The 15,302-nt window shown below is 47.9% G+C and overlaps 1 protein-coding gene across 1 annotated transcript in view; it reads right to left on the bottom strand.

Annotated features, from left to right (window-relative positions):
* KCNB1 (potassium voltage-gated channel subfamily B member 1) overlaps positions 1-14,853 on the bottom strand; it is a 127,046-nt gene extending 112,193 nt beyond the window's left edge. The window contains exons 1-2 of the mRNA XM_073682635.1: positions 14,568-14,853; positions 5,509-6,180 (exon numbers count right to left, since the gene is read on the bottom strand). Of these exons, the coding sequence (XP_073538736.1) occupies positions 5,509-6,075 (567 nt within the window). The 5' untranslated portion in view covers positions 6,076-6,180; positions 14,568-14,853. The remainder of the gene's footprint in view (positions 1-5,508; positions 6,181-14,567) is intronic.
* Between the last annotated feature and the right edge of the window lie 449 nt (positions 14,854-15,302).

Below are 15,302 nucleotides of genomic sequence, written 5' to 3'. Positions count from 1 at the left end.
CGTTCCTCCGGATGCAGTAATATACACAATATGAACCCAGTTCCGTAGGGAGAAGAACTCTCACCATATATCCCAAACACAAAGCTGATCAGTGTCTCATCAGCCCTCGATATCCTACATGATCAGTCCTGGAGATCATATACTGCTTGGGATACTTTACACTACCTTAGGAGTACATATACTGTCATAACCTGCCTGGTGATCCTATGGCCTATACACTGTCTGGAAATGGTACATGGCCCCGAAGATCATTCTGTGCCATGGAAGAAGTTCATACAGTGCTCCAGAGATTATACATGGCGGCAGAAAGCTTAAGCCCCCATCACACTAAGCGAGATCGCTAGCGAGATCGCTGCTGAGTCACAAGTTTTGTGACGCAACAGCGACCTCAGTAGCGATCTCGCTACGTTTGACACTTAGCAGCGACCAGGCCCCTGCTGTGAGATCGCTGGTCGTGTCGGAATGGTCTGGACATTTCTTTGATTGTTGAGGTCCCGCTGGGTAGCATGCATCGGTGTGTTTGACACCTTACCAACGACCTTGTTGACGACTCAGACACAGAAACACATAGGCGTGCATAGTTATACAGATCGTTACGGGTCGCCGCATCGTTGCTGCGACGTTGGGAAGATCTGACTGTTTGATATCTCACCAGCGACCCCATAGCGACGCAGCAACGATCCCTGACAGGTCGTATCGTTGTCGGGATCGCTGTAGCGTCACTTAGTGTGATGGTACCTTTACACTACCTCAGAGATCAGAAACAGCTGGAGATCATATACTACACTAAAGATAGGACTTGAAGGTAATACATAGCAAATAGATCCTACACCGCCCCAGAAGTCAGAAACTGTCTGGAAATCCTAAACAACCTCACATATTATACACTTTCCCTGGAAATCATAAACTGCCTAGAGATCTTACACAGCCTTACAGATGCACCTCACCTGAAAATCATACACAGCCCTAGAGATCGTACCCTGCCTCCGACAGCTTGCACAGCCCAGAGATCATACAATGGCCTGAGGAATGTAATTTGCCCTAGGAATGATATATTGCTCCATATATCATCCACAGCTCTAGAAATTATACAAAGCCCAAGAGATCATACACTGGCACAGTGATCACTCACTACTCCTCAACTATCCCAGAGATCATTTACGGCCATGGAAATAATACACTACCCAGAGATCCCATATGACTCAGAGATCATACACTAACCCAGGAGTTCATACAAGGCCCAGATATCATATACTGGCCTAGCAGTTCTTACATAATCTAGACACCATATACTGCTGCAGAGATCAAACATTGTCCCATTAAGTCCTATTTCACTTTGGAGGTCCTACACTATGTCTGAAATCATACACTGCCCATGAAATCATAAAGATACACTGTTGAAGGGATACTACACAGTCCCATACACTGCCCCAGAGGTTACACTGACTCAATGATCATGCACTACCCTGGAGATTATACCACAACCCACAGATCATCCACTGCACCACAGATTATACATAGCCCCAATACTAACCCAGAGATCATACACTACTCCTACACTACCCCAGAGATCACACACAGTCAGAGATCAAACATTGCCCCTACACTACCACAGAGATTATACACTGCAGCTACTCTATAATAGAGAGCATATACAGCACTTACTCTATGCCAGAGTTCATTCATTGCTCATACATAAACCCAGCGATCATACACTGCCTACCTACCACTAACCCAGAGATCATACACTGCCTACCTACCACTAACCCAGAGATCATACACTGCCTACCTACCACTAACCCAGAGATCATACACTGCCTACCTACCACTAACCCAGAGATCATACACTGCCTACCTACCACTAACCCAGAGATCATACACTGCCTACCTACCACTAACCCAGAGATCATACACTGCCTACCTACCACTAACCCAGAGATCATACACTGCCTACCTACCACTAACCCAGAGATCATACACTGCCTATCTACTACTAACCCAGAGATCATACACTGCCTACCTACTACTAACCCAGAGATCATACACTGCCTACTTACTACTAACCCAGAGATCATACACTGCCTACCTACCACTAACCCAGAGATCATACACTGCCTACTTACTACTAACCCAGAGATCATACACTGCCTCCCTACCACTAACCCAGAGATCATACACTGCCTACCTACTACCAACCCAGAGATCATACACTGCCTACCTACTACTAACCCAGAGATCATATACTGCCTACCTGGGGGGCACATGGGAAATAGTGACCACAACATTATACAATTCCACATGTGCTTCAGTAGGGTGCCCAGCAAGGGACTCACAAAAACACTGAACTTCAGGAGGGCAAAGTTTGATCAGCTAAGAGATGCCCTTCACCTTACAGACTGGGATAGTATCTTCAGTAATAGGAGCACAGATAGAAAATGGGAAATTTTCAAAACAGTCCTACATAGTCACTGTAGAAGGTACATACCTTATGGGAATAAAAGGGCTAGGAATAGGAGGAAGCCAATGTGGCTAAATAAGGAAGTCAAGAGGGCAATGAAAAACAAAAAGAGGGCTTTCGGTAAACTTAAACAAGAAGGCAGCGAGGAAGCGCTAATATCTTATAGGGAAAAAAACAAAATCTGTAAGAAACAAATAAGAATAGCAAAAGAGGAGACAGAGAGACTAATTGCCAAGGAAAGTAAAACTAATCCCAAACTGTTCTTTAACTAGATAAACAGTAAAAGGATTAAAACTGATGGAGTTGGCCCCTTGAAAAATAACCTGGGTAAAATCATAGAGGGCGATGAGGGTAAAGCAAACCTACTCAATAGCTTCTTCTCCACTGTTTTCACAAAAGAAAACAATTTATCGGAGGAAATGCAGAGTGATAAAGTAAACCCTCCGCTAAATATCACCCACCTAACCCAGGAGGAAGTTCAGAAACGCCTAAATAATATCAAAATAGACAAGTCACCAGGCCCAGATGGCATACACCCCCGGGTACTAAAAGAAATAAGTAATGTGATAGACAGACCGCTGTATCTTATATTCAAGCACTCTTTATGGACAGGGACTGTCCCACTAGACTGGCGCCAAGCAAATGTGGTACCAATATTCAAAAAGGGGTCTAAAAGTGACCCTGGGAACTATAGACCAGTCAGCTTAACGTCTGTTGTGGGTAAATTGTTTGAAGGATTTCTTAGAGATGCTATTGTAGAATATCTTAATGATAATAACTGTCTAACTCCATATCAACATGGATTCATGAGGGATCGCTCCTGCCAAACAAACCTGATGGCCTTCTACGAGGAGGTGAGCTCACAGCTGGACCGGGGAGAGTCAGTGGATGTTGTATACCTTGACTTCTCCAAAGCGTTTGATACCGTGCCACACAAAAGGTTGGTATATAAAATGAGAATGCTTGGTCTGGGGGATAATGTGTGCAAGTGGGTAAATAGCTGGCTGAGTGATAGAAAGCAGAGGGTGGTTATCAATGGAGTAAGCTCAGGGTGTGTCAGGGTTACTAGCGGGGTGCCTCAAGGGTCTGTCTTGGGCCCTATATTATTTAATATATTTATTAATGATCTAGTGGAAGGGTTGCATAGTAAAATAGCAATATTTGCAGATGATACTAAACTTTGTAAAGTAGTTAATACAGATGAGGATAGGGCACAGCTATAGGAGGATTTAGATAAATTGGGGAGTTGGGCCAAAAAATGGCAAATGAGGTTCAATGGCGATAAATGTAAGGTCATGTACGTGGGAAAGAAAAACAGCAGTCACCCATACATATTAAATGGGAAACCGTTGGGGAAATCTGACATGGAGAAGGACCTGGGCGTCTTGGTTAACAGCAAATTAAATTGGAGTGCCCAGTGTCAGGCAGCAGCTGCGAAGGCAAATAGAGTCATGGCATGCATCAGAAGAGGAATAGGGGCATATGATGAGAACATTGTTCTTCCTCCGTATAAAGCGCTGGTAAGGCCGCACTTAGAATATTGTGCACAGTTCTGGGCTCCGGTGCTCAGGAAAGACACATTGGAGCTAGAGAGGGTACAAAGGAGGGCGACTAAGGTAATAAAGGGAATGGAGGGACTAGAATACCCAGAGAGGTTGTCAAAATTAGGCCTATTTACGTTGGAAAAGAGAAGGCTTAGGGGAGACCTCATAAACATGTATAAATACATCAGGGGGCAGTACAGAGATCTCTCCCATGACCTGTTTATACCAAGGATGGTGACAAAGACGAGGGGGCACACTATGCATCTGGAGGAAAGGAGGTTCCTGCACCAGCATAGAAGGGGATTCTTTACGGTCAGAGCCGTGAGACTCTGGGACTCTCTGGGAGAGGAAGTGGTGATGTCCAACTCACTTAATGAGTTCAAGAGAGGCCTGGACGCCTTTCTTGAGAACAATAAAATTACATCTTATGCTTAGTGATAGTTAATTAATCCAGGGATTTAATCTGACTGCCAGATTGGAGTCGGGAAGTGAATTTTTCCTCAATGATGTAAATTGGCCTATACCGCATGTTTTTTTTTTTGCCTTCCCCTGGATCAACGCTGCGGAATAGCTGCAGTGCACAAGAAATAGGCTGAATTGGATGGACGCTTGTCTTTTTTCGGCCTTATAAACTATGTAACTATGTACCTACCACTAACCCAGAGATCATACACTGCCTACCTACCACTAACCCAGAGATCATACACTGTCTACCTACCACTAACCCAGAGATCATACACTGCCTACCTACCACTAACCCAGAGATCACATACACAGCTACAGAGATCATACATAGTCCCTACAATAACACACAGATCTTATACTGCCACAGAGATCATACACAGCACCTACACTAACCCAGAAGTCATTCATTGCCCCTACATAAACACTGAGATCTTTCACTGTGTATACACTGACCCAGAGATCATACCCTGCCCCTACATTGACTCAGAGATCATACCCTGCCCCTACACTGACCCAAAGATCATACACTGCCCATACAGTGACTCAAATATCATGCACTGCCCCCACACTAACAAACAGATCATACAGAGCCCCTACCCCAACCCACAGATTATTCAATGCCCAGACACTGCCACAGAGCTTATACATAGCCCCCTACACTAACCCAGAGATCATACACTGCCCATACACTAACTCAGAAATCAATAATTGCCCCTGCACAAACCTTGAGATCTTTCACTGTCCCTACCCTAACCCGGAGATCATACATTGCCTCTACACCAACCCAAAGATCATACACTACCCCTACAATATCTTGGACATAACACACTGCACCCAAACTACCTAGAGATGGTTCACTGGAAAAGAGACCATATCCAGCCCATATACTAACCCAGCGATCATAAACAGAACCGTACTGGCCCGGAGATCAAACACTGCACCTACACTATCTCAGAGATCATAGACTGGCCTAGAGATCATACACTGCAGTTACACCCCGCTGATATGCCCCTTGTCACCTCCCACTCGTGCTGCTCTTACCTTGGCCGCTACAGACGAATTAGGCTTCTCCAGCAAGTCCCAGAGCTTCTTGCGCTTGTCGGCGCAGCAGGTGTTGTCAAACTCCTCACCCTCACGCTCTCGCAGGGTTTCCGCTTCACGTTTGAGCTCCTCATTCATCTGCTCCTTCTTCTGGTGGTAGCGTGCCTGGCAGCATGACTCCAGGTAGATCTCATCAATGCCCCAGTAGTCCAGCTCCTGGCTGAAGGATAGGGCGCACATCTCCTCCATCATGTGCAGTTTGCCAGTGCGGTAAAAGTTCAGGATGGACGTGAAGGCGCCTGGATGACGATCGAAGAAATACTCGCTCTCCTCCAGGCTGTAGTCATCACAGATCTCCATCAGGGTCTCGTGGCTGTTGCAATCCCGCAGCTTCCCCAGCCTTGTGCGCGGGAGCCGGTCAAGGGTCCGCCACAGAACCTCATGGGCTAGACCACCGACGTTCAGCTTCACCCTCCTGGAGCAAGCCTTGCTGCGCACAATGTCCATGGGCTCCGGTGGCAGAGAGGCAGTGGAGCGAGAGCCGGGCTTGTTCATCCAGCCCGGCATGCTGGCAGTTCTGTACAGGCTGTGCAGTCACCTGTGTCCCTTCACCTCCATCCTGACAGCAGCACAAGGACGGGCGACTGCCGGGACATCTCTGTCTGCTGTGACCTAGAAGATAAGCGGAACAGCTTTACCCCTAATCACCAGCCACAGTAATAATCAGCTCAGCGGCAGCCGGGCGCTGTCCACACCAAGAGGTGCTGAACTGCTCACTGCCTGCCCTGCACTGGGAGGGGGCTGATCTGTATACACAAGTGGTGTCCTGTACAGGAAGAGGGTAACACCGAGGACCATACCGGGAGAGGGTAACACCAAGGACGGTACAGGGAGAGGGTATCACTGAGGACAGTACAGGGAGAAGGTAACACAGAGGACCGTACAAGAAGAGGATAACTTCAAGGACCGTACAGGAAGAGGGTAACACCGAGGACGATACAGGGAGAGGGCAACACCGAGGACGATACAGGGAGAGGGCAACACCGAGGACGATACAGGGAGAGGGCAACACCGAGGACGATACAGGGAGAGGGCAACACTGAGGACGATACAGGGAGAGGGCAACACCGAGGACGATACAGGGAGAGGGCAACACCGAGGACGATACAGGGAGAGGGTAACACCGAGGACCGTACAGGGAGAGGGTAACACCGAGGACCGTACAGGGAGAGGGTAACACCGAGGACCGTACAGAGAGAGGGTAACACCGAGGACCGTACAGGGAGAGGGTAACACCGAGGACCGTACAGGGAGAGGGTAACACCGAGGACAGCTCTGTACAGGGAGAGGGTAACAATGAGGACCGTACAGGGAGAGGGCAACACTGAGGACCATACAGGGACCAGACCATACCAATGACTGCTCTCTACATGGAGAGAGTAAAACCGAGGACCACTCTGTACAGAGAGAGGGTAACACCGATGACCGCTCTGTACTGGGAGGGGTTAACACTGAGGACTAGGCTGTACAGAGAGAGAGTAACACCGAGGACCGCTCTGTACAGGGAGAAGGTAACACTGAGGACCGCTCTGTACAGGGAGAAGGTAACACTGAGGACCGCTCTGTACAGGGAGAGGGTAACATCGAGGACCGCTCTGTACAGGGAGAGGGTAACATCGAGGACCGCTCTGTACAGGGAGAAGGTAACACTGAGGACCGCTCTGTACAGGGAGAGGGTAACATCGAGGACCGCTCAGTACAGGGAGAGTGTAACATCGAGGACAGCTCTGTACAGGGAGAGTGTAACACCGAGGACCGCTCTGTACAGGGAGAGTGTAACACTGAGGACCGCTCTGTACAGGGAGAGGGTAACATCGAGGACCGCTCGGTACAGGGAGAGTGTAACATCGAGGACAGCTCTGTACAGGGAGAGGGTAACACTGAGGATCAGGAAGGATAACACTGAGGACTTCTCTATACAGTGAGAGGGTAACACCGAGGATCATGGAGGGTAACATCGAGAAGTGCTTTGTACAAGGAAACCGATATATCTGAGAGGTGTGTATATAAGTATGTACAGTATGTATAGAATACTGCATGTATTACTACTCGGCTTCCGGCCTACATTACCTATCGTTGCATGGTCGTGCCCTAGATTTACCATACATATAGGTAGATTTCTGCGTTATATAATAGCTATACATTTTAAGGTAGAGTCCTGTGATTATGAGTCTTCTGCCGGTGACCTGTGCATAGTATGGATACAGACTGTAGGATACAACAGGCGTCATTACTACATTGCGTGTAGTAACACAGACAACCTTACGATGTTACCTCTGCACACTATGGGCCCGACTCATCATTTGTGGATTATTTTAAACCCCTTTTCAATAGGTCTTGTGATACTCGCTGATGTTTTTTTGTGCCAAATTCATCAAAATGGCGCACATAGTTCATGAATTTTGCGCAAAGTCAAAAATTGTCTTTTTTTCTGTCTTTAACCATTTTTGCAACTATTTAGCGCAAAGTCGCACATTTTGCTAAATGTTGCGAAAAATTTAGGTATACATAAAATCACTCTGGGGGTGGATGGAGGACATTTGCAAAAAACTTTTTGAAATGATCAATCAGGCAAAAACATCTGGAAACTCAAAGCCTCAGTCACAATAGCGAACTGAAAAAAAAACCGCATCAATCAAGACGCAAATGAAAAGATGACTTTGGTGCAAAAAAAAACAACAAAACTAAACAAAAAAAACAGGTACTAATGCAATAATTAATCAGTAGCTAAGTCTCCATATTGGGTTGTATAGTACTAATGGTATAACCAGGGCTGTGGAGTCGGAGTCGTGGAGTCGGAGCCCAATTTGGTGGAGTCGGAGTCGGTATAAAATGGACCGACTCCGACTCCTAAAATTGGGTACAGTAATTCAATGCAGTTTGTGGGGAATATTTTTTCATAAGAATTTGAGAATGTTATGAAATGTCCTATAAATGTCTGTCCTATTTCTGATCTAAGGGTCTAGAATTTTAGCTGAGATTAATCTGTGCTACAGTAAATATATCACTTAAACATGAGTCGGAGGTTTGGCTTACCAACTCCACAGCCCTGCGTATAACTATTGTGTGGATAGAAGGGTAAATCCAGTAATGTGACGGGGAGAGTAATGTCCACGTCCAGTAATGTGACGGGGAGAGTAGTGTCCACGTCCAGTAATGTGACGGGGAGAGTAGTGTCCACGTCCAGTAATGTGACGGGGAGAGTAGTGTCCACGTCCAGTAATGTGACGGGGAGAGTAGTGTCCACGTCCAGTAATGTGATGGGGAGAGTAGTGTCCACGTCCAGTAATGTGACGGGGAGAGTAGTGTCCACGTCCAGTAATGTGAAGGGAGAGTAGTGTCCACGTCCAGTAATGTGAAGGGAGAGTAGTGTCCACGTCCAGTAATGTGAAGGGAGAGTAGTGTCCACGTCCACTAATGTGAAGGGAGAGTAGTGTTCACGTCCACTAATGTGAAGGGAGAGTAGTGTCCACGTCCACTAATGTGAAGGGAGAGTAGTGTCCACGTCCAGTAATGTGAAGGGAGAGTAGTTTCCACGTCCAGTAATGTGACAGGAGAGTAGTTTCCACGTCCAGTAATGTGACAGGAGAGTAGTGTCCACGTCCAGTAATGGGACGGGAGAATAGTGTCCACGTCCAGTAATGGGACGGGAGAATAGTGTCCACGTCCAGTAATGGGACGGGAGAATAGTGTCCACGTCCAGTAATGGGACGGGAGAATAGTGTCCACGTCCAGTAATGGGACGGGAGAATAGTGTCCACGTCCAGTAATGTGACGGGAGAATAGTGTCCACGTCCAGTAATGTGACGGGAGAATAGTGTCCATGTCCATTAAAGTGACGGGAGAATAGTGTCCACGTCCAGTAATGTAACGGGAGAATAGTGTCCACGTCCAGTAATGTAACGGTAGAGTAGTGTCAACGTTAGTAATGTGATGGTAGCATAGTGTCCACATCCAGTAATGTGATGGAAGAGTAGTGTCTACGTCCAGTAATATGATGGGAGAGTAGCGTCCAAGTTCAGTAATATGATGTGTAGAATAGTGTCCACATACAACAATATGATGGGGACAGTAGCATCCACGTCCAGCAATATGATAGGGAGGGTAGCGTCCACGTCCTGCAATATGATAGGGAGAGTAGCGTCCATATCCAGCAATATGATGGGGAGAGCAGTGTCCACATCCAGTAATATGACTGAGGAGAGTAGTTTCCACGTTCAGTGATATGATGAGCAGAGTGGTGTCCATGTCCAGTGATATGATGGGTAGAGAAGTCTGCACATCCAGCAATATGAGGAGACTAGTGTCCACGTCCAGTATCATGACAGGGAGAGTAGTGTTCACGTCCAGTAATATGGTGGGGAAAGTAGTGTCCACATCCAGTGATATAGTGGGGAGAGTAGTGTCCATGTCCAGTGATATGATTGGGGAGAGTAGTGTCTACGTTCAGTGATATGATGAGGCGAGTAGTGTCCATGTCCAGTGAAATGATGGGAAGAGTAGTGTCCACGTCCAGTAATGTGTTGGGGAGAGTAGTGTCCTCTTCCAGTAATATGACGAGAAGAGTAGCGTCCAAATCTAGCAATATGATAGGAAGAGTAGTGTCCACGTCCAGGAATATGATGAACAGAGTAGTGTCTTTGTCGAGTAATATGTCCACGTAATATGATGTGGAGGGTAATGTTCACATCCAGTAAAATGATGGGAAGTGTAGTGTCCATGTCCAGTAATATGATTGGGGAGAGTAGTGTCCACGTCCAGTAATATGATTGGGAGAGTAGTGTCCTAGTCCAGTAATAGGTTTGGGAGAATAGTGTCCTCATTCAGTAATATGATGGGGAGAGTAGTGTCCACATCCAGTAATTACATGGGGAGAGTACTGTCCACATCCAGTAATATGATTGGGGAGAGTAGCGTCCATGTCCAGTAATATGTCCACATAATATGATAGGGAGAAAAGTGTCCACGTCCTGGGTATGATTGGGAGAGTAGTGTCCTCGTCCAGTAATATGACGGGGAGAGTAGTGTTCACGTCCAGCAATATGTTCACGTAATATGATGAGGATAGTAGTGTCCACGTCCAGTAATATGATGAGCAGAGTAGTGTCCACATCCACTAATATGATGAGCAGAGTAGTGTCCACATCCACTAATATGAAAGAGAGAGTAGCATCCACATCCAGTAATAAGACGGGAAGATCAGTGTCCATGTCCAGTAATATGATGGGGAGAGTAGCGTCCATGTCCAGTAATATGTCCACATAATATGATGGGAAGAGTACTGTCCATGTCCATTAATATGAGGGTGGAGAGTATTGTCCACGTCCAGTGTTACTATGGGGAGAGTAGTGTCCACGTCCAGTAATATGATGATGAAAGTAATGTCCACGTCCAGTAATATGATGGGGAGAGTAGCGTCCACGTCCTGTAGTATGACTGAGAAGTGTAGTGTCCACATCCAGTGATATGATGGGGAGAGTAGCGTCCTCTTCCAGTAGTATGACGAGGAGAGTAGCGTCCAAGTCTAGTAATATGATAGGAAGAGTAGTATTCACGTCCAGGAATAGGATGAGCAGAGTAGTGTCCTTGTCGAGTAATATGTCCATGTAATATGATGGGAAGAGTAGTGTCCAAGTCCTGTGATATGAAGGGGAGAGTAGTGTCCACGTCCTGTGATATGATGGGGAGAGTAGTGTCCACGTCCTGTGATATGATGGGGAGAGTAGTGTCCACGTCCTGTGATATGATGGGGATAGTGTCCACGTCCTGTGATATGATGGGGAGAGTAGTGTCCACGTCCTGTGATATGATGGGGAGTGTAGTGTCCACGTCCTGTGATATGATTGGGGAGAGTATTGTCCACGTCCTGTGATATGTTGGGGAGAGCAGTGTCCACGTCCAGTGATATAATGGGGGAGTACTGTCCAGGTCCAGTATTATGATGGGGAGAGTAGTGTCCACATCCAGTGACATGATGGGGAGAGTAGTGTCCACGTCCAGTATTATGAAGGGGAGAGTAGTGTCCACGTCCAGTGATATAATGGGGGAGTACTGTCCACGTCCAGTATTATGATGGGGAGAGTAGTGTCCACGTCCAGTATTATGATGGGGAGAGAAGTGTCCACGTCCAGTGATATAATGGGTAGAGTAGTGTCCACGTCCAGTGATATGATGGGGAGAGTAGTGTCCACGTCCAGTATTATGATGGGGAGAGTAGTGTCCACGTCCAGTATTATGATGGGGAGAGTAGTGTCTACGTCCAGTGATATAATGGGGGAGTACTGTCCACGTCCAGTATTATGATGGGGAGAGTAGTGTCCACGTCCAGTGATATAATGGGGGAGTACTGTCCACGTCCAGTATTATGATGGGGAGAGTAGTGTCCACGTCAAGTGACATGATGGGGAGAGTAGTGTCCACGTCCAGTATTATGATGGGGAGTAGTGTCTACGTCCAGTGATATAATGGGGGAGTACTGTCCACGTCCAGTATTATGATGGGGAGAGTAGTGTCCACGTCCAGTGATATAATGGGGAGAGTAGTGTCCACGTCCAGTGATATAATGGGGAGAGTAGTGTCCACGTCCAGTATTATGATGGGGAGAGTAGTGTCCACGTCCAGTGACATGATGGGGAGAGTAGTGTCCACGTCCAGTGACATGATGGGTAGAGTAGTGTCCATGTCCAGTGATATAATGGGGAGAGTAGTGGCCACGTCCAGTGACATGATGGGGAGAGTAGTGTCCACGTCCAGTGACATGATGGGGAGAGTAGTGTCCACGTCCAGTATTATGATGGGGAGAGTAGTGTCCACATCCAGTATTATGATGGGGAGAGTAGTGTCTACGTCCAGTGATATAATGGGGGGAGTACTGTCCACGTCCAGTATTATGATGGGGAGAGTAGTGTCCACGTCCAGTGATATAATGGGGGAGTACTGTCCACGTCCAGTATTATGATGGGGAGAGTAGTGTCCACGTCAAGTGAAATAATGAGAATAGTGTCCACGTCCAGTATTATGATGGGAAGAGTAGTGTCCACGTCCAGTGATATAATGGGGGAGTACTGTCAACGTCCAGTATTATGATGGGGAGAGTAGTGTCCACGTCCAGTGATAAAATGGGGAGAGTAGTGTCCACGTCCAGTGATATGATGGGGAGAGTAGTGTCCACGTCCAGCGACATGATGGGGAGAGTAGTGTCCACGTCCAGCGACATGATGGGGAGAGTAGTGTCTACGTCCAGTGATATAATGGGGGAGTACTGTCCACTTCCAGTGATATGATGGGGAGAGTAGTGTCCACGTCCAGTGTATGATGGGGAGAGTAGTGTCCACGTCCAGTGATATGATGGGGAGAGTAGTGTCCACGTCCAGTGATATGATGGGGAGAGTAGTGTCCACGTCCAGTGATATGATGGGGAGAGTAGTGTCCACGTCCAGTGATATGATGGGGAGAATAGTGTCCACGTCCAGTGATATGATGGGGAGAGTAGTGCCCATATCCAGTGATATGATGGGGAGAGTAGTGCCCATATCCAGTGATATGATGGGGAGAGTAATGTCCTCGTCCAGTGATATCATGGGGAGAGTAGTGTCCACGTCCAGTGATATGATGGGGAGAGTAGTGTCCACGTCCAGTGATATGATGGGGAGAGTAGTGTCCACGTCCAGTGATATGATGGGGAGAGTAGTGTCCACGTCCAGTGATATGATGGGGAGAGTAGTGTCCACATCCAGTGATATGATGGGGAGAGTAGTGTCCTCGTCCAGTGATATGATGGGGAGAGAAGTGTCCTCGTCCAGTGATATGATGGGGAGAGTAGTGTCCTCGTCAAGTGATATTATGGGGAGAGTAGTGTCCACGTCCAGTGATATGATAGGGAGAGTAGTGTCCACATCCAGTGATATGATGGGGAGAGTAGTGTCCTCGTCCAGTGGTATGATGGGGAGAGTAGTGTCCTCGTCCAGTGATATGATGGGGAGAGTAGTGTCCTCGTCCAGTGATATGATGGGGAGAGTAGTGTCCAGGTCAGTGATATGATGGGGAGAGTAGTGTCCTTGTCCAGTAACATGATGGGGACAGTAGTGTCCACGTCCAGTGATATAATGGAGAGAGTAGTGTCCACATCCAGTATTATGATGGGGAGATTAGTGTGCACGTCCAGTGACATGATGGGGAAAGTAGTGTCCACGTCCAGTATTATGATGGGGAGAGTAATGTCCTCGTCCAGTGATATGATGGGGAGAGTAGTGTCCTCATCCAGTGATATGATGGGGAGAGTAGTGTCCACGTCCAGTGTATGATGGGGAGAGTAGTGTCCTCGTCCAGTGATATGATGGGGAGAGTAGTGTCCACGTCCAGTGATATGATGGGGAGAGTAGTGTCCACGTCCAGTTATATGATGGGGAGAGTAGTGCCCACGTCCAGTGATATGATGGGGAGAGTAGTGCTCACGTCCAGTGATATGATGGGGCGAGTAGTGTCCACGTCCAGTGATATGATGGGGAGAGTAGTGCCCATGTCCAGTGATATGATGGGGAGAGTAGTGTCCACGTCCAGTGATATGATGGGGAGAGTAGTGTCCACGTCCAGTGATATGATGGGGAGAGTAGTGCCCACGTCCAGTGATATGATGGGGAGAGTAGTGCCCATGTCCAGTGATATGATGGAGAGAGTAGTGCCCATATCCAGTGATATGGGGAGAGTAGTGTCTTCGCCCAGTCCTGTGATGGGAGGATGGGGGTGGTTGTCCTGCCACCTGTCGGAGTTGCATCTCTTGCCCTCTGTAGAGGGTAGATGTTGGTGGCCATCTTGCGGTGTCCTGCTCCTGCTGTCGGTGCTCACTGGTCTGTCAGTCACGGAGGGATCCGGCCTCCACCTGTCAGTGCCGATGCCGCCCGGTGCAGGAGAGGCTGCCGCTGCTCGCACGTCCCTGCCGTCTGCACAATAAATACACCCTGCGCCTTTAAAGTCTACAAGCCTGAAATAAGCGGCTGTACCTCATGCACGGGCTCCGGATGACCGGCTCAGCATCCAGCCGCCTCCCGGTGCCGCCGCTCCTGCCTCCGGCTCCTTCAGGCCTCTCTCCGCTCTCGCTGCTCCCAGATTTTCATGTTTCTGCAGGTTCCTGATGAAAATCAACAAGTCTGAGGCTCCGGCTCCTTCTCCTCTCTGCATCCAGCTACGACTCCCGCACAGATGTAACAGCGAGCAGTCATGTAAAGAGAGGACGGGAGCGCCCCCTGCGGGAGGCAGACAGGAGCGCCGAGCGCTGCTGCACCCCTTCCTGCCTGGTAGAAGCGATCCCCCCTGCAGAGCTGTCGCGATAGTGGACTGAGGGTGCCTTCTGTAACCTGCACCTTGTGACGTCTCTGTCAGATCTTGTCAGCATCTTATTGATGAGTCTCCTGGTCCCCAGTCTACACCTACAGCATTACCTCCCTGATGGTTCCTGGTGTCCTTGAACTCTGCTGATTACTTGCTACTCACTGGTGCTTTTGTGTCACACGCACCCGACCCGACTACAAGTTCCTCCACTGCGCTGCACGCACTGTCAGGTTCATGGCCATACTGACAAACTTAAGGGGGCTCTACAGTATCTGCTTTTGCTGCACCTCCTTGGCCACCTACAGATATCTGACCACTTCCTACCCAATCCGACCCACATAAATCCAAAAAACTTGGATTAAATGCCTCATCAATCCAATCACAATGCTCTCATCTGAACGAAAACT

The sequence above is a fragment of the Phyllobates terribilis genome, unplaced genomic scaffold, assembly GCF_046119375.1.
Source record: "Phyllobates terribilis strain yellow unplaced genomic scaffold, ASM4611937v1 Scaffold_5__5_contigs__length_657084704, whole genome shotgun sequence".
In the NCBI taxonomy this organism is placed as follows: Eukaryota; Metazoa; Chordata; class Amphibia; order Anura; family Dendrobatidae; genus Phyllobates; species Phyllobates terribilis.
The sequence above is the reverse complement of the archived record's forward strand: the minus strand, read 5'-3'. Positions and strand labels throughout refer to the sequence as shown.